The 26,431-nt window shown below is 40.2% G+C and overlaps 1 protein-coding gene across 2 annotated transcripts; it reads right to left on the minus strand.

Annotated features, from left to right (window-relative positions):
• Positions 1-3,317: 3,317 nt before the first annotated feature.
• Positions 3,318-21,536, minus strand: slc2a1b (solute carrier family 2 member 1b). Of its 2 annotated transcripts, XM_046383014.1 has the most exons (11): positions 21,343-21,536; positions 21,122-21,267; positions 12,479-12,574; positions 8,690-8,850; positions 8,168-8,408; positions 7,844-8,006; positions 7,502-7,689; positions 7,168-7,272; positions 6,817-6,918; positions 6,479-6,682; positions 3,318-6,221 (listed from the first exon to the last, which is right to left on the minus strand). In XM_046383014.1, the coding sequence occupies exons 2-11, from the start codon at positions 21,134-21,136 to the stop codon at positions 6,021-6,023; spliced, it is 1,476 nt and encodes a 491-aa protein (XP_046238970.1). In that variant the 5' UTR covers positions 21,137-21,267; positions 21,343-21,536; the 3' UTR covers positions 3,318-6,020. The 2 variants fall into 2 exon arrangements, with proteins under 2 accessions (XP_046238970.1, XP_046238969.1); XM_046383013.1 differs by having other exon boundaries at positions 21,122-21,536.
• Positions 21,537-26,431: the final 4,895 nt, after the last annotated feature.

Here is a 26,431-nt window from a genome sequence, read left to right on the forward strand (position 1 = left end):
AGTCACTGTGGCAGATTGGAGAGTTATGTTTTCACTTCAGATGCACTTTAAATTCAGCTCGGTGATCGTTGTTACTGTTCCCTCCAGTGTGTTAATTCATCGTGTAAATCTCTGCTGAACACTTTCACTGACTGCTGGGAGACTCTGGGCTGCTATTACAGGTTAGGAAAACAATCTGTGAAACAATGCAGTGACTTTATGAAAGGCTCAAGAGAGGGATATGCGCACACACAGTCCTAGACCTGAAGTTAACAAGACCGCAATTCTTTAGGTAGTCTCTGTTTTCTGAAATCTACCTCTGGTAGCAGGAGAAGCATTTTGTAGCAAGTACTTTAACACAGCATGAAAAACAGGAAATATCCTGGAAATTAGAAGATAATTACAGAGTCCTCAGATTTTTTTTTTGCAGCTTTCAGCTGTCTCCTCTTAGATATATATTGGTTATGTATCAAAAAGTTGCTGAGCAAACGCTGAAACATTTAGTTTTGTCTTACGTGCAGGACTGAATTCCTATCTGGGGTCTGACTTTCAGAGCTGCTGCTTTGTAAAATCAGGCAAAGAAACTTTTCAGAGCGTGAATATCACTTCAAGCTTCCATCACACCTGCCCATCAGTCTCACTGCTCTCATTGATACTGTTGCAGAGCTACCAAAACCTGTAGGACCTTCTTCCTTTGGTATTCCTTTTCCATCTTTCTCTTTCAGGCTGATTTCTCCAGCAGTGTTTTCATATTGGCAGCTCTAAGCGGTTTCCCCAGAGCAGGTATGGGGTCATTCATTCATTCTGCTCAAAGCCAAACAGACTGAAAGTGTTCTTGTTTACGTTCTAGATTTTGTGATGATCCAATTCTGGTCACAGCCAAGTTTCTGTTCAAAATACACCACACGCCCATAAAGGCTGGTTCTTATCGCTTCTCACACACAATTGGATCACATAGAGGTTAGACAGGCGGCTCTATGGAGGCATCACCCACATTCTGAGCATTTGCTGCTTTTTTTTATCTGTGTGCACTGTACCGCAACTGCTAGATCGACTCTTAGTGACCATCCGTACCTCTTCACCTCATCAATATTCATGTATTGATTTCATCTCTGTCTCATTTTCATCATCACTTAAATCGTCCTCGTCCGTAGCTGTGAGTTTGTCTCACAGCTGCGAGTCTGCGGCTTGTGGATACTGTGGGTTTCTACATAGAGCAGAAACTGAATGTATAAAATATCAGCAGCTGCTTAAAATTGATTCTCAACCCACTTACATAATCCACATCTCAGTTTTTAAAGTTTAAGGATTATTTTCAAACTTCTTTACGTTTTTTACCTGGATTGACCTCATCTCTTTAAGTGACAATAATATTTTGAGCAGACATAGCAGAGTACGGATAGATATCCACACTGTGAGGATATGTTTTATGGTATTTAAGTATAGGATTAGAGACAAAGAGGACAATCGAACACAGAGGCTCCATAGGGTGCAACAATTAAACATGAGTCAATCGCAAGTAATCCATGGAAATTGTGGAAATGTGCTTTTTAATGGGGTCTGCTGTCTTTGTGGACAGCGTATCTCATCCCCTGTGCGGAGTTCCTTTCCTTCCTCTCTCCTTTCACTAAAATCAATAATAGCAGGACAAGAAGCAATGTCACAGTTATATTTAACAGCAAACATGCCTTTGAACCAGTTGATCCTTTCCAATGGGGTGGTGGGTTATGTGTATAACAGCAGGGGAGGGAGATATGAAACCTGTGCCCATTGTACCATTGTAGACAGAGTCTCTGCTTTGTTAAACCCTGGAGGCTCTGTCTACGGTACAAACACTCATGTGCCAGGGTATGATCAAACATATTCAAATGCTTGAATTTGCCTGGGCCTCTCCTGTATCTCATTAGTCTGTATATTGCTCTCAGCGACCTTGGGATTGTTTAAAATTCACAGGAACAGAACAGGACTTCAGAATGTGTCTTGGTTGTTTGCTCACTGCAGTTAAAATGCTTTTTTTTTTGCAAACAGCTGAAACCTTAAAGGTCACAGATGATGTATAATTATTGCTCTAATGTTTGCAGGTGTACAGCAGTGAGACAGCTTCAGATAAATGTAGAATAAGAGATTCCGGCGGTGAGATTTAGGAGACATCTACTAAACGTGCACAAGTGAGGTGATCCTCCTGCCCTTTAAAGACAGCTGGAGGACATGAGTGAAGTGAAGCATGTCTTTAGTGATGATAACCCTGATCTCATTCATCTTGAGGTCATCCACAGAGGTTAACATGAACTCATTTTCTTTTCATTCACCTCACTGTTGGGACAAACCAAGAACAGTCATGCACCTACAGTGTTCTGTGCAGATGTGGTTAAATAAAACTTGATGCATAACATTTTCAACAACTTGGCTAGCACATTAAACCAGTCATCCAGGGTCATAGCTGTTGTGCAGTGGGTTGAAGGAAAATTTCAGGTTTTGTTATATTTATTGCATAAATATAATATAATATATAATAATTTGAGCAAAACTGTATTCAACAACTGTATTCATTCATAATTCAGCTGTTCTGGGATCAGCATTTCTGGCAAATGCTTGTAGCCACTGAAAAATTGTTAATATTGAGTCAGTTAGCGACCTCTTGATCTGATGTGTATCTGTAGTTATTTCAGGTCTCCTGTAGGTATTTCATGTGTTACAGGGGTTGAGTCAGTCAGTTATTTTGGGGGATCAGTTGTTCACTTTGCTGAACAAGTCAAAATAACCCAGTATAACATGCTATGTTGACCCCACACAAGGTCAGTTTTAATCTAGTGTAATTTAGTTGTTATGTACAATGTGAACAAGGTTGCGGGTATAAAAAAACTGCGACAATTAACAGCAGACTCTGCTACCCTACAATATCTTTATGGAGCTTTTTAAAGCAGTTTTCAGCACATTGTTTTGATTTTACAGTAACTTCACTGCTCCGTGTCGATTACAAATAAAATAAAATTAATCTCTGTACACTCCCTGCTTAGCACCATGTGGCACACAGGCAAAGTTAAAAACTAGCTGTTGAACATTGTGGATCGTTTGGCAGCTAAAGAGTCCGCTAGAAGTCAGACCAAAAACACAGCTAATAGAAGAGTGAATGCTGGGCTTACATTCATCAAGTGGCTGGAAACACAAACTTAAGTTAAAAAGAAACATGAAGTTCTTCATGCCTGTTTGATGTGTAAATAAAGAACTGTTTGCTAACATGTTCACCCTGACAAGTTTTCAATTTGACATTTGGTCCCCAAGTGGCTAAAAAACAATTAATTCACAAGACTGACAAACTGACGCTCCAAAAGTTTCGATCTCTATGCACGATTTCTTTTATTGAGCTGTTAAGCCACTTAAACAAAACCATATAACCTTTCAGAACACCACCATCATCCACAATTTAAAATTTCCCCAAGAGAGGTTCACATTCCAACACCATGCACACAGATCTTTTATTACTATAAATATTAGAATATGCTCTGTGCACTAAAATGAAAACACTACAGAATGTCTTTCATTAACAATCCTTACATGTAAAATCTAAATTACAATTAATACAGTTCTATTAGGCCACACCGTATCTTCAGATATAAAATCGAAAGAGAACAGAAGTATGGAAGCTAAATGCATGGAGATGTACATGACTACAGAAATAATCATTCATTTATATATTTATCAAAAAAGTTAAAATATTTAAAAATTTGGAGAGGGTGATGCGTGTGTTTCATATTTACATCATGTTTTGTGTTTAGACCAGAGTTTTCAAAGGCTAATGGATACATTAAAAATTAAATGCCCATGCAGAATTGTGAATCTATGTACATAAAATACAAATACTTGCAACAGACATCAGTCTGTGTGGGGAAGAGCATCTTTTGGTGCCATTCCATGTGCTGGAGAGGATTTGTGAAAGGCACACAAAGGCACAGAGTAGATGTGCTTTTCAGGATGTGACCAATCAAATGACAACAGACACCATAATTTACTATATACAATAATTAACAACCAATTATGGAATGATTAAAATGGAATTTGACTTATGGGTTGGATTTGTGTCAGTTCTCATTAGACTATACAAATGACCGTATTTACTCACAACAGGCCTGTGTGCGCACACATCGAAATGTGTTTCGTACAGGGCCGTAATAGACATAAGAAATGATACAGTTGCACACGCTTCCATTTCAAAAACAACAGCAGTATTTCAGTCTCTTTTCAGTAACAAAGGTTCCACACTCTGAGTAAAAAACAAAACAAACAAAAAAAGAAACAAGTGAAACAGCCTCAAAGTGTTTGCTTCAGTAACAAAGAAACATTACTGTGAATAATAAAGTGCTGCTAAACTTTCCTTAAACAACACATCTAAAGAGAAGAAAGGGTCATAGAATGATACAGCAGTCACAGACAGCAAATTGTACAGCTAGGTAAAGTAAGGTGGACTGCAGTTTCTTTCACCAGCCACTGCATACAGTGAAGAGAGAGCAACCAATACTGCAGAATTCAAAACACAAGGCACAAAACAAGCTTTGCACCATACCAACATGCATCTGCCTTCAAAGACACTTAATGGAGTGCAAGGAACACTTGGGAGTTTGGCCCAAGACTGGTGTCAAGCACTTTCAGGATAATAAAAACCTTCCAAAAAGCTGACATTCATTTTGGTCCCCATTAATTCTTTGTTTTTCATTTTTCTGAAGATGCTTTGTGGTTGTCACAGAGGAACAGCATGCTTCATGCAGTATTGCTTGTTTTGTTTGTAGAAAAGATCCAGACAGCTTTCAAGCCTATTCACCAGACTCTGGAAGCTCCACAGGTAATCTCAACTCAAAAATACTTCAAGAGAAGATCATCCACTGACAGAAGCTTTCAGTCTGTATCAGGCTAGTGTGACTGGAAACTGCTATAGAGTGATAAGGCTGAGAGGCTGAATGCAAAGGACGCTTGAATTTTTTTAGACGGGCACTTAAACTCACAAATGTTCTGGTTTTGTGAGACAGATTTTTGGTTTTGGGGCAGCTGATTGTGAGTGTGCAGTTATCGCATGTCATGGCAAAATGAGTGGATGATTTCTTTATTCAACTTGACTGCTAAGTTCAGTGCACTGGTACTGATCTGTGCAGATACTGCTCCTCTTGCACATATCCATGTTCATATTAATTTGTCCAAATATGCTGCTAAAAAGGAATGGTGTAAAAATACATTTGACTGTATTTCTTTGTTTGTTTTGACTTTATGGCTGTGAATTGTATTTAAAATGACAATTGTCTAACAATAAAAAGAGCAAAATGTTGTCTAGCAGCAGTAATAACACAACACATAATATGTGGAGCAGAATATGGAGGAAAATCCTCACTGCGATGCACCCTCGTATTTGTGTACTCGATAACCTAAAGAGGAACGAATAATTTATTCTTTCTAAGTGGAGTGTTGCAACCTTTTTCCAAGAGTATTGCACCATCTGGTGGCGTGAGACCTAGTCAAGCTGCACAGCATCTACAGTACTACGGTCTACAGTGATACAGTTTTACAGTGAGATGGATAAAAGTATAAAAGTACTTTGCACAGTGATCTGATCTCTACAGCTACAGCGCTCGGACAATAACAAAGTGACTACAACAGGCTACAAAGAGCAGAGCATAAGCACACATCGGTAACATATTCAGTGAAAAAAAAGTTTAAAAAAGATTGGTTGATTGATACAGACACTCCTTTTCCTTCTTGAAAATATCTTAGAATATTAAAAACCTTCCCCATCTATCCTCACCTCCCCTCTCCACATTCACCAGGCGACACAGTGCCCATCAAGTTTTCGTTTCGTTGCGGGACTCGAGAGAGGCAGCAGAAGACTTCATGTCAGAGAATCACACAAGGCTATTCTGTGTTTGGTAATGACACTCGAAATGTGGTGACAGAGTGAAAATTATTCTATCAATAGATCTGTCAACTTCTAGTTAGTAGACCCTTCTCGTCCCTCCTCGGTCTGAGAGAGTGTTTGTTAGAAATTAAAAAGCAGTCACTCAGAGCTGAGAATCAGCTCCCAGGCTGTTGAGCTCCTCTGGTGAGTGCTTCTCTACTCCACTGGCAGCTGTCTGGCGGAAGCCGGACGCAATCTCGTCAAATGTCCGGCCCTTGGTCTCCGGCACTTTGAAGTAGGTGAAGACGAAGAACACGAGCAGCAGAACAGTGAAGATGATGAACACGTAGGGGCCACACAGTCTCTGTGAAGAGAAATAAGAAGAGAGGTGATTATTTAATGAAGTCTTAACAGAGTTCGACAATCTGACAGCGAGAATGTACAGTGGATGATGACTTTCAAGTCTCCAAGGAATGTGTTATTGAACTTTTAAGTATCAAGCAGCTAAGCCTCTTTCCCTAACTTTCCCTACAATTTAGTACCAAGTTATTTAATTATTTCCAGGAAACATCCCAAAAAATTAAAAATAGGTTTATCTCATAAATACTACATCTTACTCACCTCTACATACTGGAAGCACATTCCCACTATGAAGTTGGCAGTCCAGTTGGTGAAACCAGCTACAGCAATAGCTGAAGGCCTGGGTCCCTGTGAGAACAACTCTGCCACGATGAACCAGGGGATGGGACCTGGCCCGATCTCAAAGAATGCAACAAAGGCAAATATGGCCACGATGCTCAAATATGACATCCATTTGAGCTGCTCCTACAAGAACAATGAACAGGAAGGAGTTCAGTTACTGGTATTTACTCAGTGGGAATCTTGAACAACCACTTTCTGCATGTCATTATTTGCAAACATAACTGCTACATATTTATAAGATGTTAAGAAAAACCTACCAGCAGAGCCAAGGCAATGGTCATTAAGATGGCAGATCCAGCCATTCCCAGCAGCCCCACCAGGTGCAGAGACCTACGTCCTGCGCGTTCTACCACAAACAGCTAAAAAAAGATAAAGATAAAAAGGATGAGGAATAAGGCCAATGCAGCAATGTCCTCGAAGTTCCACAAGCTTTTATATTTGTTCTAAACATCTTGTTGGTTGATGCAGGGGGAAAACACAGTAGTACACTGGAATGTTTAGTTTTGGCATAACAACAAGAAACTCTGCTTATATTTGACAGCTTTCTTCAAATCTGTACTGTAATGGTGATTTCACCTGAAAATGAAAAAACTTTATGCTGCACTCACCGACACCACAGTGAAAGCTGTGTTAACTACACCAGCTCCAATGGTGGCATAGACGGGCTGCTCAACTCCGGCTTTCCCAAAGATGTGAGTGGAGTAGTAGAACACCTACAAAATGACACACACAACAATTTCCTTTCTTCACAAAGCTGACATGAAAATATGTTCTGGGTATCGTCTTCTATTTCTGATGTAGCTCCAGTGTGAAACAGCATGTGAATGCGTACCAAGCACATCAGGGAAAGGTTTCTCTTGAGTTTCTGTGTCTTTTCTTCAGAATGTCAATGACAGTGCTCAGAGTGAACAATGGGATCATGTCTAAGCCAGTAACACTCACAGCGTTGATGCCAGACAGCTGCTGAGAGAGCTGCAGGATGACAGCAATGATGAGGGGCTGGCGGTAGAGGGGCGAGCGAAACAGCTCCACAATGGTCACCTTCTTCTCCCTCATCATCTGCCGGCTCTCCTCCTTCATTTCCTGCATGTCAGCACTCACGTCTGGTGTGCCTCTGAGTTTCTTCAACACTGAAATGGGCAGTGAAAAAGCAAACTGTTAACTCCCCAAACTTGTATTTTTACTCTTTAATTTTTCCCAGTTCAGCTGTTTTTCTTTATCATATCAGCTTTCGTTCCATTGCATCTTTGGACATAAATTCAACCTGATTGCACGTGAACTCACCAGCCTTGGCCTTATTCTCTTCATTCCTGTTGATGAGCAAGAAACGGGGGCTTTTAGGGCAGAAAGGCAACAGGATGCACTGGATTATTGCAGGGATGAAGATGAAGCCCAACAGGAGTGGCCACAAGTCAGAATTGCCCATGACTAAGTCCATTCCAAACACCTGAAATGAAACCAGACACACATTGCTCATATGAACTATCTGCACAGCTTGTAGCCTGCAATGTAAAATTAGCTAGTAGGATGCACAAAAAAAAGTCTAGGCTTCACTATCTATGTTATACATATGAAATAAATCTACTGAAACAATTACTCTCCACCAACCTGTGCTATTAGGATGCCGACAACAATGCCCAGCTGGTGGAGGGTTCCCAGGGCACCTCGAAGGGACGTCGGGGAAACCTCACCCACATACATGGGAACGAATCCTGTGGAGAGGCCGGAGTAGAGGCCCACCACAAAACGACCAGCGATCAGCATTTCCCATGAGTGCGCCATCTTCGAAAAGCCCATCAGAGCGGCAGCGATGAAGGCCAGAACGTTGGCCATGAGCATGGAGTTCCTCCTGAATGCAACAGATAACAGGAAAAAGTTAGGTTTAACAAATTTAAGACAGACATGCTGTCTAAGATTGATATGTACAGATTTCCATGCTAATTCTCTGTGTTTTTACAAATGGTATGTTACACCTGTGGTGTTTATTATCAACTGATCCTGGGCTTACACAATAAGGGGTTGATTACAACGCATTTTAGCATCTTTACAGAGATAATCAAGAAAAAAAAGCTTTATTTTTTTATCTTTTAACTATTGTGATACCAGCAATGGGTTTTCTTTTCTGTTTACCTTCCCAAGCGGTTGACAAAAAGTCCAACGGAGAAGGAGCCAAAGATGCCACCAACAGAGAAGATTGAGACGGCAATGGACCAGATGGCTGTCAGGGAGTTCCCGCTGATGGGCTCCTGGTAACGCTCAAACCATGTCTCATTGATGAAGCCCTCGATGATCTGAAAGACAGACAAATATTTGAGTCTTTTTTCTACAAATAAGCAATAACAATATGTCATATATGTCACACTAAACGAGATCATGTTTTATTATACTGCATAACAACCCTTAACTAAAATATGAATTTCGAAACAGTGATGTGGATTTTTTCAGTCACACGGATAACCTGCCTTTAATGGCCAATAACGATAAGATGTAAAAGTGGATGCATCATACTGTGAATGTCATCCTCAAAAGCTGTTTGGAATCAGATCATTGTTATCCTGTTTCTTGAGCCACAGATGGCTGAGATGTTACTGTGTGACCTGCGGGTGGCAGTACTGTATAATCATCGCCATTTCCTGGAAACCGGGAACTTTATCACCCGTGGTTAAGTGTCAAATTTCTGTTCCCCTCCCCCGCTCCATCTTCATCACAGACGACTATGTTGACAAACACACCCAGGCGAAGTAGTCACAGCGGTGGAGCAGTGCGTCACACTGACAACTGTCATGTGTTTCAGAAAGGTCACCACCCCGTGTGCAAGCTCTCAGAACTCTGTGACTTCACCAGTATGTCTCTGGCCCGGATCTCACCACTTACCATAAGTTAACTCCAGCTCTATCATGTGCCTCTGTGGTGGGATAACATCACCTATATTTGTTTTGAAACACGTGGCAGCTGATCTGGTACCAGAGCTCGATGATGGCATGTGAAATAAGTACTCAGCAATGTCCTTATGGACCAGTTATGAATACGAAGACTGGCATGTGTTAAAGGCTTTCGTTCAGTGGAGGGATACATATAGGATGACACTCTGACGCTCTTAACACAAGGCTTGGGTCATATCCACTATCGACTTTCACTCATAAGACCTTGCTTAGTGATAGTAAAAGTGTGTCATGTACCCCTGACCTTCATCCCATCACATCTACCCTTTAAAAACTGCTTTCTGTAGAGGAACTCTTGCGGGGCTCTGGGTTTATACATTTGCAAGCCAACATGACAAAGAAAAGCAGCAGATCTTTTCATTTAAGAAGCTGGAAAAAGCAGATGTTTGACATTTTTTGATTTAAAAACCACTTAAAGATTAATCAAATCATTATCAAAATAGCGCTGCAGTAGCAGCAGTAGCTGTTTTTGTTTTCAGTCCAAAGTGTCTGGACAGCTAAACAGTGTGGATTCATCTCTACAGGTGTCACACAGTGGCATAACTCTCACATTATAAAAGTGCCTTTGTTTCACTTCATTCATCAAGAGAAGGAATAAAATAAGCACTGTGTGTCTCTTTCACTTATGGTGCTCAATCAGCTGATCTCCGCAGCCTTACTCTTAATAGACTGTGCAGTCCAAAACAGCAGCAGGCTCTAACCACACAACGAAACAAGCTATCTATTCATGCTGTCAGCGTGTGTTGCTGGAGCAGGCTGGCAGGCTGGGATGTCAAGGTGAGAGCTGTATTCAGCATGAAAAAAATCTTTCTTCAACAATTAATTGTCTTTGTACAAGTGGAAAAGTTTGTTTTTTCTGTTTCCTGTGCAGGTTTTAAAGTAGAAAGAAAAAAAATACCTCAGAAAAGTGCAGAAGCCCTAGCCTTTAGCACCAGAGGTATTCCCCAAATTCCACTGATATAATCATAGCACAGATGACTTCTCGATTAAATGTCCAAATAAGGATATTATGTGCTTTATAAAACAGGCAGACGTGCAGCAGGAGGAGGACAGGAGCTGCAGCGAGGCCCTTGAAAGAGCGTATCTAATCAGAGATGCTCTAACATAAGTGCAGGTCCAACGTCACCAGCATCACTGCTGCCACAGTGGAACACAGAGGGCAGAGGTGCCGCTGATAATCTCAAGAGCTGTTGCTATATAAAAGTTGTATTTGCAAAATTCTAGCCTCTTAAATGGTCATTAACTAATGAAGGATTAGTTGTTGGGTAACAGTTTCTCTGCACGCTTGTTTGCGAACTGTTTGTGTGTGACAATACTCAGACCACTGTGTGTTTGTGTGAATTTGTGTGTGAGTGCTCTAGACACTCTATTGACAAAGGGACACAGCAAAGGGGAAGAGCAAAGAGGGCAAGTTCACACTAGCACAATGTGTAACAGACCACATATTTATGGCCTCCCTCTCGATCTACAGCCCCTTAAACACTGAAACACAAAACTCCTGAGTTCAGCTCCACAAAACCGAACATGTGCCATTGGAGGCAAATCTACATTGCTATTCTATAGGAGTGGAGAGGCAAAATATTTTACTTTTGCAAGTAAAGACATTTGGTTGATCAATTAATTATTAAGTGCCTGCTCCCAGTTTCTCATCACACCCAATAGCCCCCAGGAATCAGTTAAGTATTTCTGATTCTGTTAATGAGAATGCTGCTTTTCTAAGTTTGTATAAACTGAAATGCTCTAGTTTTGGACTGTTGTTCAGACAAAACAAGATGTTTAAAGAAGACACCTTACATTTTGGAAAATGAAAGAACCTAGTCAATATTTTGCTATATTTTATAGGCCAAGTTAATTGATGTTACTATTAATTAACCAGTCAAGAAAATTGTTCCTACAAACTGGTAGATAATATTTATTTAATAGAATAATTGATTGCCCGAGACAGACTGCAACCTTTTATATGTGGTGACCACTTCACAAAATTTCATTGCACAATCCATGACTATTGCACAAGTTTTGGACACATTTCTCAAAGCATAAAATTCCCCCTTGAATGTGTGCTGCCCACTTCATCTTTTCTTTATGATTCGAGAATAACTGAGACAAATCTGATTTTTAATGTCTCTCTGTTTCAACTTTTTTATTCTTACTAAACACAAAAAGGGAATGTATCCTGCCTTGCCTCGCTTTTCACAGGCAACTGATGAAAGCCACTCTCATATGTGTCCTTCACATCAAAGTCCAGCACAGTTTTGACAGTGTGATGATAGAGGACGAGCAGTTCAGATGGAAAGTAGGCTGCCTTCACAGAGAGAACACCACAAACAGCTGTGACTGTCAGTCTCCCGCACACAGAGGACTCTGCATGTGCCAAAGGCAAATAAAAAGAGCAGGTGGAGCTCTGGCCTATCTGACGACACACCTGCGCTCTGTGGACAAACAGTTGTATAACCATAGGGTATGTTAGGACCAACACAAACTGTGCAATCCAGACATTCCCCAGGAAATGACTTTCTTTGGTGTACCTGTCTGTTAATGAAACCTATTGTTGATTTAGTCTAGAGGGGGGTATAAAAACATCTTTCATTACTTTGAATTGTTATGGAGATAGGTGACTGTCTAGGTCCTTTATTTAATTTCCTTATCTAGCTTTTCCCCGCCTGCTGCTGGTCAGCAGAGGTCCATTTTTGGGCATGGACACACTCTTTTACACAGGAATCACTGAGGGTCTGTTAATACTGATGTCCTTGGGTCTGATAGGCCTGAATGCGGCTATTATTATCTCACCCCTTAACCCAACTCCCCCTCCACGTTCTGTCTCGTTCTCTAATCCAACAAGTGAGCGACTACTACTGTGTGAATGAGAGCATACATATAGTGCAAACCCACTGATACTGCACGTTTTAGAGCTAAAACAAGCCCTAAAACTTTCTTGGAGACACTGTATGAGCGACATGTTTGCAGACATACAACTCACCTTTTGAGGGGCATTGATGACGCCGGTGTTGTAGCCAAACTGCAGGGAGCCAATCACAGCTGATCCAACACTCATCATCAATGGGAAAGTTATTTGCTGCAAGACAACAGAGAGTAGAGACAGAAATGTCAGTGAAGAGACCAGTTTGACCAGTTGGTCAACATTTTACCCAGTGGACCAACAGATTTGTTTTTCCAAGAGCTGGATTGAGTGCAAAGGGTGTGATGAAAGTTGAATAATCTTTTCAGGTGGGACAGTACTTGACTAACAACTTCTACTTCTTCTAGTGCTAATTTTTGGTTGTGTCACTGACTGTTTTTTACTTGTAGTTGTGCTTCTCCCTCTCCCTGAAATATTTTGAACATGCTTGGAATCAGGTCACCTTTCGACACCTTAAAGGTATAAGTTCAAGTCAAACAGGGAAGAGATACAGAAATGTGTCTTCGAACTCTTACTGGATACATTTCAGAGCCAACACTCAGACAGACACCTGCTCCCAGAAGCATGTTATGTGGATGTTTGCAGTGTAAAACTCCAGGAATTATCCACATAACAGAGTGAACCTGCTTCTTGGAACAGGTCCAGGTTAGAGACAGGTCGACATGTCATTGTCTGTGCTCCTGTCCCTGTTATTACAGAGCTCACTTGTTGCTTGATCTCAGTAGATCCCAGTAGGCCAACAGAGATTTTTCTCATACCAAAAACTTAATAAACCAGAGGGGAGCATGTCGCTGTTTATTTCCTTATTCCAGACAGGCAAAAAAACAGCCTCTAGCTACAGTGTTCCTTGTTGCTATTCATCTGAATCTGCTACGGCTTCTTTTTCTATTAACTTCACGCAAGCTAGCAAGGATATACGCTTTCGCATATACTTAACATTAAATTTAGAGCAATACAAACAGCACAGGAGTTGCTTACTATTTCTATCTTTTATATCACCAACAGTCATCATCTCTGGATGACTGATGTTTTGACTTTACCCATGTGATTGGCACCAGTCCTTTGCCACAGCGATTCACACCTGATAGGCTCATGATATTATGGCAACAAAAGACCTGACCTTCACGAGCGCAGTTGTCTCACTTCAAAACCTCTGCATAAACATCAAATATTGATTCTGGAAAACAGGATGTGACTACAATAGATACTATCAGTTAATATGGTGAACCTCAATGTTAACTATACAAGATTCTGAACATTAATATAGCAGGACATACCTATTTGATAAAGTGGAGTAATAGCATCCTCAACAAAAAATGACATCATATTGCCTACCACCAGCGAGCCACTTACTGTCTGTCTGCTGTTTGGTGTTAAGTTAGTGGGTTTATCAGCCCGCTGCATTTGAGAAAAGCTGAAGAAGCATTCATTCACTTCTATTCATTCATTTTTTACTACATCCTCACTGATATGGTTGTATTCATCCTCAAGGTTGGTTGAAACCTTGAGGATGAATCTCTGGAATTTTCCTTTAAGCTTAAGAATATAAACACAAGAACTGACCTGACCAGTTTTCATAAAAAGCACAGTTGTCAATTTCATAGGATTACACATGCTCCTCTGTAATATCAACAGAGGGCTGCAGGCTACTTTTAAATTGCAGTATTCCTGGTGACAGAGGAGGCCTGGGTAACATGAGCAAGACTGTTTTAGCTGGGGGCCACAATTTCTCTCCTGCACGATGAAGAGCGAGGAGAGCTGGAAGAAAAGACGCTTCTGTGCATTTCAGGAGGCAGCCACTCCAGGATGACTAAAGACACGAAAAGACCCGCCTACATTTCTGAGCCAATAGGCACTCTTAGTTATGAGGGTCATCAAGTCCATGACAGGACTGTTTAGGTCCAGAATCTAAACACACACATTTGTGGGCTGGGCTCTTAAAGGAGCCACGTTGCCAATAAGGAGACCGACCAGAACTGATGTCATTTTGAAAAGCCAGCTCCACTGTTGAACTAAACGAGAAACAGCACAAAGGTTTAGTGAACAACCAGCTGTTTAATAACATAAACAGAGAAATCCTGTCTGTACCCGCCGGGAAAAGTCGTCACAGGAGACTCTTTAAGTCTTGCCCCCTTGAGGGAATAGCTGGAATTATTTGCTCCCATAAATGTGGATGTTTGAATCCAGATGTCCAAAATGTGGAAGGCATTGTGCGTTCAAGTGAAATCAAACACTTCTCTGTGACATCTTTACCTTTAACCTACTTACAAGCAGACCTCCCTCAGTCTGGCCTCAGGGCACTCATTCAGTTTGTGTAAACCAGTGATGTTCAACAAAGTAATCAGTGTTTCAGGGCTTACTTCAGTACCATACAGCTTTTAAAATGGAATAAAGATGCAAAGCTTTCATCTAAAGCTGTAGGATATGCAAATGCCTTCCTATTCATGAAGAGGTATTGTTTAATGATTGATTACTTTTAATATGGGTCTACCGAACACCCACAGGTAGCAGCCTAACTTCCCCTACGTTATCTTCCTCCCTGTCAAAGTGACAGTAAATACGTTCAACGCTGTTCCTTGTAAGCTGTAACATAATACATGACTTCCTCACTGGGGAAACAACAAAGTCACACCCAAACCAAATATTTCATAGCGCTGAATAGCCACCGCTGGTGACCGGCCTCTCCTCATGTGACTTGGCTCTCTATCTTTTACCGGGCATGGTTCTCTCAGCTGTGGCTTTGTGTACATTTGAAATGCTTACTAGTGGTGACAAAGCTGGTTGTTCACAAGGGCCTGGCAGTGCACCAAGCTAATCTACAAGTAATTTTAAATCTGTTCAAAGGAAGAGAAATTCATGTATGAAATTCATGATGATGATATTAACAAGTGAATTAAACATCCCCAGTGAGGGGTTAATACAGTGCTTTCTACTATTCCAGTTGCACCTTCCAATGAAACTGGCAAAAGGCTGTCTCAACACAGCCAAAAGCTACCAGTACGTGTTTGGTGGCTGGTGCTAAATTCCCGCCCTGCTGCTGAAAACAAACTTTTTTTCTTCCAAAACTGAATCAATGCACTGTGGTGCTGCTGGTGCATTTTCCCCAAAAAATACATATGAAAAAATGTTGTAGAAGTATCAGCATTTTGTTGCATCAGTGTCTGGTACGTTAAGATCAGCAGACACATGAGGATAACAACCCTTCTTTCCTCCCATGCCTTTGCTTTATTTACATGCTGGAGCTGATAAACATCCAGGCAAATGTGTCCTCTTTGCATTTTAAAAGAAAAACATAAAGTGGGCAGGCAGCTGGGAAATGCCAAGTCATTGCTCCTGTATAAAACTAACTCTGTTGACAGTAGCGTTGGTTGCTTGGCACCACGGGCTCTCTGCTCTTATTGGGTAAACACAGGCTGCAGCCAACAGGACGTTAACACATGATACAGGTTAATTGGCAGAAAGGAAAATGGAAGACTGGGCAAACAACACCAGCTCACTCTACCATGCTATTCTATTTCTCAGTCACATTGAAAACCATAGTCATTTGGCAATTAAGTATAACAACAAAACAAATTAGAGGAGCAGTTCTTTCCAAATTAGGATATGTGCAACGATATCTGCTAATGTAAGCCAATATGTCACTATGCATGCTTGAGCCAAGATTCATCCAACAACAAAAACCTCCTTAAAGATAAAGTTGATCTATGACACTCACAAACATGGAACCCTGAATTCTAACTTATTAACCATAAAAGTACACATTTAGTTATCAAATGAGGCTTTTATTGATAAAATAAATCCAGTAATGCATAAACACTCAGAGAGCCAAACCAGGGGACAGTATTGTAAAGCGCTGTTTTGCACTGCTATATTTTTTGAGAGGCAAGGCCCTTCAAACATTTAGGATTCTTAATGATCATTTATTTTTCATAATCTGAGCACAGCGGGTAAAGCTTTGCCACTTTGCACACAATGCCTGTCAATTAAAGGGATCCTAATACCATTTTGCTCATTGGCCCGCCATCAGTTTTAATCCTCAATGGGAAAAAGTTTGGCCACCCCTGCTCTAAAATATGATGTTGTCGTAAATTTTTCAAGAAAATGAGAGACAGCAAACAAAGAACCCTGACACCAAATCCAAAGTGCAAACAGCCAATGTTGTCTCTTTCCTGCATTCAAAATGTTACTTAAGTAAATGTACATAAGTATTATCAGCAAAACATACTGTAAGAGCCAAAGTAGCAGCTTTATATACAGTTCGGTCTGGTGGGCTCCAGTCTAAGGGTCAGGCGCATCCAAAGGGTCACAAGATAAATACACAATAGTAATGAGTTGTATTTGACACAGGTTTGCTAGGCACCAGTTATGTCTCTTATTTCTCAAACAGTTCTTAAAAAAATAGATCCATTTTGATCTAGCAGGCGACTGGGGAGACTATATCTTTTAAAATGACATACATCTGATTAATAGTAAACAAATGATCAGTCAATCTGCACTTGACAAACTTTTTTTCAGTGAGACAAATTCTGCTTCATTTTACGTCATCTTATGATTCTATTTCTGTGAACAACACAGGAAACCTCATGGTAATTTTTTCTGTGCAACTGCTTTGTGAGTCATAACAGCTAGACTAGTGTTTTCTCTGAATCAGGTCAGACAGACTGGGTTTAATTTAGAAAAAAAAAAAGCAGAAGCGCGTATAATTTGACTCATTTCAGTTCGTTCTTGCCAGAGTGTGCCGATTCTCGGTGAGGGCCTATGCTGCTACCATCACGTCTCTCCCCAAGTCACGTCACATCGAGAGTCTCAGCTTACACAGCTGTGGGGAATCCAATATGATCCCCATCCTCACCTCACCTCACCTCCTCTCAGCTCTGTTCAATTTTAAAGCTTCCTAACCTGACCTGTGCAGTGCCATTTCCACATTTTTTTTGTTGTTATTTTTATGCTCTGGGTGTACAAAAAATTTAAATGAATAAAATGTTATTTTTTTGACTAGAAAACTAGGCCTAAAATGCCTTATCCACGCTGCATGCAGTATATTTTTAAGCATTTTATTTTAATTAACATTCTTAATGGTTTTCCAGATACTTTAGGCTACTATTTCTAAGTTAAGTGTTTGAGTGTAAATAAACTGAAGTAAAATTAGCATTAACAGCAGAACAAAGCTATTTTGTTACCTTAAATTCATATACGGCAAAGTTCATTCAGGTGACCTATTCTAGGATGAAACAAGCCTGATCTCTACATTAACTGTGAGTAGAAACATAGGTGAATAAAAGATGTGCATGTTTGCCTATTAAAACTTGCATATGAAACATGTTTGGTACAGTGTGTTAAGGAGATTTGAATATGTGCCCTAAAACTGTCTTGTGGTACTCCTGTTTATTATTAACCTTTATTCAAGCATTGTAGAACAATGCGAGGCATGAGGAAAAGTTTATCTTTGGCATGCATGACCTGCGAAGCTAGAGGCTTTATAGAGGTCATCAGTTTAAAAGGTGCTTATTTATCTGTATGTGATGCATACACTACTAGTATAGTACTATACTAGTACAAGTGAGAGTGTTTCAACACCTTATCTGTCAGGGCCAGTGAAATTCCAGCCCGTCGCCATGAGATCGGATAAAAACTTATTAACAGTTAGGCTCCGTGTTTGGGAACATGAGTGTGGCTACTTCAAACAACAGGACTGTTGTACAACAGGATTATTTTCATAGAGACAAGAGACTGCATTCGTATGTGTATGTGGTCTTTTAATGACTATAATATCAGTTCAAGCAGGTTTTGATGCCTGTGTCAAAAAAATGATCAATATCATCAGTTCAGTATCAATTTAGTATCGGTTCTGAGCTAGGGCCTGCATGAACCATTTCATCCAAACAGTGTGCACAAAGCCATCCATTTTCTCAAGAAAGTGAATTAAACATGCACTCTTGCTTCCTTGTTCATCTCAATTAAAATCCTCTCCGATCACTTAATCCCCACGTTTTCAGAAAAGCCTCATTAAGCCTCATTAGAACACGGCTGACAATTACAGTATAAGACATACTGAGGGGAGCTAGTCATGCAGATGAAAGTAAATCTACTGGACTGTCTTAAAGAAGGCAGGAGTTTGGCACATGACTGAAAGGAAGTGGATGGAGAGCTATTAAGCCTGTGCAATTAAGTCTGTATAATGTGAAGCTGCTTGCTGGCTCTGGACTCCCAATCAAAATACCTCTGTTGTCAAGTCTGTCAGGAATAAAATGTTTAGGGACTGTTCTGTTCAAAACAGAGCAGGTCGACTATATGCTTGACCCAAATTACCATTTATATTCTTTGTTGAAGAAAAAAAGAGGACTGAAGTGTGTTTTCAAACCAAACAAAGCTTCCTGTTGTTGAGAGTGAAGCTCTTAGATAGCCAGCAATGGGAAAATAGATGTAATTAACATACATCTGTGCACTTTGGGTAAATAACTGCGTTATAATAAGAATACAGCTGCATCGGAAGATGAGATTTAAAGGTGAGAGAAAATTATTGAAAACTAAGAGGGAAAATGAAATTAGGTTGTCACTACATCTACCCAAAACAAATGCACCTTCCATAAACCTGGATCAAGTCTACCGTGTGAGATCAGCAACACCTTGCCTAAATAATAGTGTTATGTTAGAGTGTGTTAACAAAAGCACTGTCACATTCATGAGTGACTAACCATGTGTTACTTGGAAAATGTAGCTCTACCACTTCCTAATGCTTTTTCTGTGAACTAGAGTAATTCGCTTAAGTTTCGAGATACTTGACCACACCTGCACGTAACACGGCGTCACACTAAGCAGAAGCCAGATATGAAAATCCTGACCACGAGGTCTTAATTAGCCCATGCTGAACTACTGTTTAATTACAGACACACAAAAACAGCTCAACACTGCCGGAAGCAACAAAACACAAAAGAGGGAGTGAAGCAGACAGCCTGGGAAGGAGAGGGTCACAGCTTTAACTCCCCAGAGTTGGCATCTGCATATTCCCTCAGTGGGCTCTCACTTTCTGTTGAAATCTGCTGTGTCTGTGTCACAGTGGAAACTGGGAACAGAGTAAACCATTCCCATCACGTCCACAAAAACAAAAACAGTCCAGCTGAAGTGTTTTCGATAGCATGGTGTGCTTAATAAGAGATAGAAAGAGAAAGAATGATAGAACAACAACAGCTATGGAAACATTTTTTTGACCACGATGTCAGACTGGGCTACCCTGTGCTTGTCCATTGGGTTTAACTGGTCCCATCGCTGAGAAAATAGGATGGGAGAGAGGAGGGAAGTATTTGGTGTACGTGCTGCAGGTCTGTGAATGTAACAGTGGCCATAAGCCACACTAGGATGGGGGTAGTATTATCAGCCATCACTTAAGTCCTATATTTTGTGAACAGTGAGCAACACAGTCCACAGCTAAACCTGCTGCCTTGCATCATAACCACATAGCAGAGGTGAAAGGTTGCTTGGATCAAGAACTTCGAATGCACAAGAAAAATGATGCCTCGGTAATTACAAATGTTCCCACATGCTCTCCTCATACGTCTTTGTTACTCGGCAGCGTGTTGAGGGCTGAAACTACCATTTGTCTTCATTACGGATTAGATACTTTATCTGTGTCTTGGCCAGTGGTGGAATGAAATTACAATTTATCTGTACTTCTACATTACTGTACCACTACTACGCTAAATTTCAGAGGATTAAATTGGAGTAGTAGTACAGTAAGTAGTACAGTTTCTCTTCTACTAGCTACAACCTAGAAATGCCTCTAACGTGTTAATACCTCAGTAATAGATATATCACGAGTCAATTCAGCAATTGGTCTGTTGAGCGAAAAGTAATTTTTCAAAAAAACATGCCAAACATTAGAAAGCTTCAGCTTATATAATGTAGGGATTTAATTTTCTGTGTAGTACTGATGGTAGGACTGTCAATTAGAAACAAATGAGGATTAATAATCTGCTGACTAACTGACCCTGAAAATAATTTATATCCCTATTATACACAACAAGGTACCACTGACAGGGACCATCCAGCTGCATAAACAGGGACACCAACTTTACATTTTGAAACTTGGAGCGTGATATCTCAGTGCGTTGTGTATTATTAACGTAAGCTGTTGAGAGCGGCTCTTAGTAAAGATCCTTGGGTGTAAACATTAGACTAGTCACGTAGCCTTTCCACGAGAAAGATCACCTCAGCCACAGCCCCCCCCCCTCACACACACACACACACACGAAACAGTGAAACAAGGCGCGAGGCATGATAAAGCATTCCATAGAACTACTCGCTATGACGTAAAAGCAAGTGCGGAAAACTGTAAACTACATCGATGCTAAAACTGACCGGCAAAACTACAGAGTTTGTATGAATACAGGTTTTACGGATTACATCTGAAGGAAACAAAAACGCCAAAGGTGCTTTAAATAGACGAGATGAGCAAGCAGACAAACAGTAAACTTATTTCGGAACGACGCAATAGAGAACATAAACATCAGCTGCACTGCTGAGTCTCCATGATGGCACATGTACAAGCACCTCACGGGTAAAAAAAAATACCGTGAACTCACTGAACTCGTTGGCTGTTACTCGCTGACAGCAAGGAGCAAATGAATTCACGGACAAACAAACAGGTTTGACATCCTGACAGAATTTAAAGCTTATTTTAGTGGAAGGAGTCACAGGTTTAAATACCTTTCCCGAATCCATGGCTGCGTCGTGAGGGAAATATTCGGTCTTCTTATTCTTTGTCTTCTTCTTTTGTCAAACTTGACGGCGGTGGAAGAACTTCGTCGGAGTTTCCCGGTGGTTTCGCTCAGAAGTCACCCATCTTGAACGTTCTGCTATGTTGAAATTACTTTAGTCTAAGATTATTAAAGGCTTCTCAAATGTCTTTTTTATGGCTTTCTCTTTACCGGTAGCTGGACTTCGGGGACAATGCTGTATTTCTGTCCTGCGTCCTTTTATTGCAGAGCTCCAAAGGCTTGGATATTACAATTTCATAGATGTAAAAGTCTTCCAGAATGTAGGCTGTCGCAAATAGTACCGCTATCCAGCTTTACAATAACACTCCTTAACTGACATGAGCCGGGTTACGGTTAATATATTTTAGCTGACGCAACGTAAGTGGGGAGTGTCCGCACCCCTGAGGCCCGGCCTCCTGAACAGCCAATGACAGAGCACAAAGACTTTTACATCAACGACACTACACAGGGAGCCGAGCTGGGGTGGCAGGAGTTAGGCCTACCCCGACCATGCTGCTCCAAATAAAAGCAGCAGCATGGTCTGAATAGGCCTAACTCCTGTATCCAAAGCCCATATATAAACGTACGTTTAATTTTATCAGCTCATTGTACTTAAAGTATCAGAACTTGAAAATACTTGAGACAGAATGAGACAGAATAGTGTCAGTAGCTTACGGTACTATATATTATTACTGATGTGTTCACATGTAAGCAGTCTTCACTGCTAAAGTTTGTGGCAAAATTAGCTAATTTTAACCCTTCTATGTTCTCTTGGATTGTTTAATCTTTAGTCAGGAGAAACTAACTGCATACTTAGCTCCAATTTCAACCTCATGGGTAATTTTTTCTTCCTGTTGATGACCTTCTACCACATCTTACAGTGGCTTGCGAAACTATTTGGCCCCCTTGAACTTTGTGACCTTTTGACACATTTCAGGCTTCAAACATAAAGATATAAAACTGTAATTTTTTGTGAAGAAACAACAACAAGTGGGACACAATCATGAAGTGGAACAAAATTTATTGGATATTTTTAACTTTTTTAACAAATAAAAAATGAAAAATTGGGTGTGCAAAATCATTCAGCCCCATTGAGTTAATACTTTGTAGCGCCACCTTTTGCTGCGATTACAGCTGCAAGTCGCTTGGGGTATGTCTCTATCAGTTTTGCACATCGAGAAACTGATATTTTTGCCCATTCCTCCTTGCAAAACAGCTCGAGCTCAGTGAGGTTGGATGGAGAGCGTTTGTGAACAGCAGTTTTCAGTTCTTTCCACAGATTCTCAATTGGATTGAGGTCTGGACTTTGACTTGGCCATTCTAACACCTTGATATGTTTTTTGGTGAACCATTCCATTGTAGCTTTTGCTTTATGTTTTGGATCATTGTCTTGTTGGAAGACAAATCTCCGTCCCAGTCTCAGGTCTTTTGCGGACTCCATCAGGTTTTCTTCCAGAATGGTCCTGTATTTGGCTCCATCCATCTTCCCATCAATTTTAACCATCTTCCCTGTCCCTGCTGAAGAAAAGCAGGCCCAAACCATGATGCTGCCACCACCATGTTTGACAGTGGGGATGGTGTGTTGAGGGTGATGAGCTGTGCTGCTTTTACGCCAAACATAACGTCTTGCATTGTTGCCAAAAAGTTCGATTTTGGTCTCATCTGACCAGAGCACCTTCTTCCACATGTTTGGTGTGTCCCAGGTGGCTTGTGGCAAACTTTAAACGACACTTTTTATGGATATCTTTAAGAAATGGCTTCCTTCTTGCCACTCTTCCATAAAGGCCAGATTTGTGCAGTATACGACTGATTGTTGTCCTATGGACAGATTCTCCCACCTCAGCTGTAGACCTCTGCAGTTCATCCAGAGTGATCATGGGCCTCTTGGCTGCATCTCTGATCAGTCTTCTCCTTGTATGAGCTGAAAGTTTAGGGGGACGGCCAGATCTTGGTAGATTTGCAGTGGTCTGATACTCCTTCCATTTCAATATTATTGCTTGCACAGTGCTCCTTGGGATGTTTAAAGCTTGGGAAATCTTTTTGTATCCAAATCCAGCTTTAAACTTCTCCACAACAGTATCTCGGACCTGCCTGGTGTGGTCCTTGTTCTTCATGATGCTCTCTGCGCTTTAAACAGACCTCTGAGACTATCACAGTGCAGGTGCATTTATACAGAGACTTGATTACACACAGGTGGATTCCATTTATCATCGTTAGTCATTTAGGTCAACATTGAATCATTCAGAGATCCTCACTGAACTTCTGGACAGAGTTTGCTGCACTGAAAGTAAAGGGGCTGAATAATTTTGCACGCCCAATTTTTCGTTTTTTTATTTGTTAAAAAAGTTTAAAATATCCAATAAAGTGTGTTCCACTTCATGATTGTGTCCCACTTGTTGTTGATTCTTCACAAGAAATTACAGTTTTATATCTTTATGTTTGAAGCCTGAAATGTGGAAAAAGGTCACAAAGTTCAAGGGGGCCAAATAGTTTCGCAAGCCACTGTATGTCAGTTGGTTACACTTTTGTTTGTTTGTTTGTTTTTTGCATTGGCTGGAATTATTACAGCTCATTTTTTTTTGTATCCCAAAGTTTTCGATTATCCTCTCTGAAGTGGATGACAGAGATTTGAACATTTTTCTTATTAATGGTTCATACCTGATCTGTAAACCCTAGTAAATCATTTAATGACTCAATAAAGTGGTAGGTACTACTATTAGAAGAGTTGTCACAATATATTGTTGTACAGTAATCTTTCTAGACATATGGGCATGTTCAATCAATTACATCCTTGACACAAAACATATATCATTACACTGACGTAAACAAAAGATTATAAAGAATTTCAACACGGGAATGAAAAATGACTGATTTGCAGCATTGCCCACACTCTAATAGCACACATGGTAACACAATACTGTCTCATGGTATATGTCATCATTTCACCAGAGTCTAATTTACTCTGACATTTTTTATTTAGATTGTGTATTAAAAAAGTCAATGAGGTGTGTACCATAATATCTTAATTATGATTGCACTATCTATTATTTATCTTTTGCACAACAATGCATCCTTAATCCCAGATGTAACACAGAGAGTTTGTATCTGGGCTGCAGGGGCCAAGTTTTTTCTAAGAGCCCTTTTGATTTTTACACTTTTATTTTAAAGATTTACTTAGTAATGTAATGGATTGATGAAAATATGCTGTTATTGTAGCCTACTGATTGCTGTATTGCTATCACTACAGTTACCTTCATTCATCAGCTTTCTAACAATGAGTTATTGAGTCCGTCCACGTGTGATCGTATTCACCATGGTGCCGATAATGATGTGTGCCCTCTATTCAACTCTGTTACTGTGATCTGGGATGTTTGTTACCACAGGCTTGAAAAAACAAAACTGCGTACTACCTTTTGTGTGGGATTGACGGGAGGTGTCCGGTCTGGGTGTACGTAAAAAAATTAAGAAAATAATTATAAGCGCTCAAAGGGAAATGCATGTGTTTGCACAGTGCGTGAAAGCTCAGAGAAAAGGTGGGGTAACGGGTTGAATTTGTCAAAATTTGTTCCCTTCTCATTTTATCTTCTGCCTTTGAAACCTTGGGAAAACAATAACAAGGAAACCCTGAGGAAAAGGTCAAATGTGAGCCACAGATGGACTGTACTGTGTGGGGTTTTTTTCTTTAAATAATTAGACACAAACAACAAAGCAGTAAGTTTCAGTTTGTTCTTCACCAACAATGTTTCCAGGAATGACCGTCATCTTTCTAACTTACACACTGTTTCCTATATATCAGTCTCACATTTTCAGCAGTGACGTGACAAGGCATGCAAACCAAGAGCATGCGCTAAAGCTAAAGTTATGTAGGATGAAAAAAAAATCCTCTTCTCTCCTTACTCTCTTCCTGTCTAAGGCAACAGCATCCAATATCAGAGATGAGGTGACATTGTAATTTTGATGATGCACATGTCTTTGTTTGTTTTGTCTGTTACAGATGTGGGGGTGGTATCTGGCTGAATCATGCTGAAATGGAAAGAATATAATCCAAACGGTAGAAGAGGAAGAATGCCTACAGTCACAAGGCAGCAACAGCGAGGGGACATCAGGGAAAAAAATGACACATTATGGAACGGTTTGTTTATGTTTGGTTTTAACATGCAAATCCTTTGAAATCCCAAAAGAAAACAATAACAGACATTTTTTCAGGAACAAAGACTTGGGCAAATGTTCTGAAGGATGGTATTGTACACAAAATGAAACACTCAGGATGCCATTCACAAGGAGTCACAAGTTCAAAGTCTTTGCACAAAAAACAGCAGAAATTAATTTAACACTATTTTTCTACAGATTTTTCTACATTTTGCAACACAATTATTTTTGATGAAACTTGTTTTCCTTGTTCACAAAGGAATCCTCTTTGACCTGTACTCCTCCAGGCCTGCAGCCAAAAATAATCTTAAAGGGACAAGCAGTGGATGGTTGAAAGGAATAATTTGACATGCTGGATAATATGATTACTGTCTTTATTACTGAGAGTTAGATGACAATAATGGTGCAATTCTCTTGTCTGTACAGTAAATATAAGATATAGCATATAGCTTTGCTGTTTTAAAATGTCTAAGAACAATTTGACTAGAAGAGAGTCAGAGAGTGAAGAACAACATCGGTGAACGTGACTAATCGTAACATGAATAAAACTTTAAAACAGTACATTTTCGTGAATAATTCTGCCTGAGTCATGCCAGACAAATTCTTATTGCCAGTGGTGGACGTTCAACATTGAAGACAACAATTCCCATGAGCCCACACTACTCATGTCTTTTGCGTTTACCCCCTTGCAACAGAAACTACATACTATGCATTTGATTCTGTTTAAGAAAGCAAATAAGCATATTCTATACCTATTCCTTTAAGCATAACGTCATTTCACATTTTTGTAACTGTCATTTAGAAGTCAAACTTGTTAGCAAACACTTGCCTATTTACACCTCCAGCAGATTAGGAGCACCATTAGCATTTTGGACCATCTGATGAATATAAGACAGTATTCACTACACTAACAATATTTGATTCTGCTAAATGCTGCACTGTGTTCACCAGCTTGTTGCTAACTTTTACTGCACTCTTTTACTGTACTTTACATGTACTCAAATGATCCACTGTTGTTATAACAAAATATTGATTAAAACTACATTAGATGTAAAGGTCTTCTCTGATGTTTCGTTTGTTGATTTTCTGTCAGAAACTGCCCTCACTGCAG

Source organism: Scatophagus argus, chromosome 3 (assembly GCF_020382885.2).
Source record: "Scatophagus argus isolate fScaArg1 chromosome 3, fScaArg1.pri, whole genome shotgun sequence".
Classification (NCBI taxonomy): domain Eukaryota; kingdom Metazoa; phylum Chordata; class Actinopteri; family Scatophagidae; genus Scatophagus; species Scatophagus argus.

Bases quoted from the DNA above. Each gene is read 5' to 3' on its own strand.
- slc2a1b (XM_046383014.1), bottom strand. The intron at 8,409-8,689 runs GTAAACAGAAAA...TGTTGCATTCAG, and splicing joins TTTGTCAACCGCTTGGGAAG to GAGGAACTCCATGCTCATGG. The intron at 8,007-8,167 runs GTTGGTGGAGAG...GTTTCATTTCAG, and splicing joins TCGGCATCCTAATAGCACAG to GTGTTTGGAATGGACTTAGT.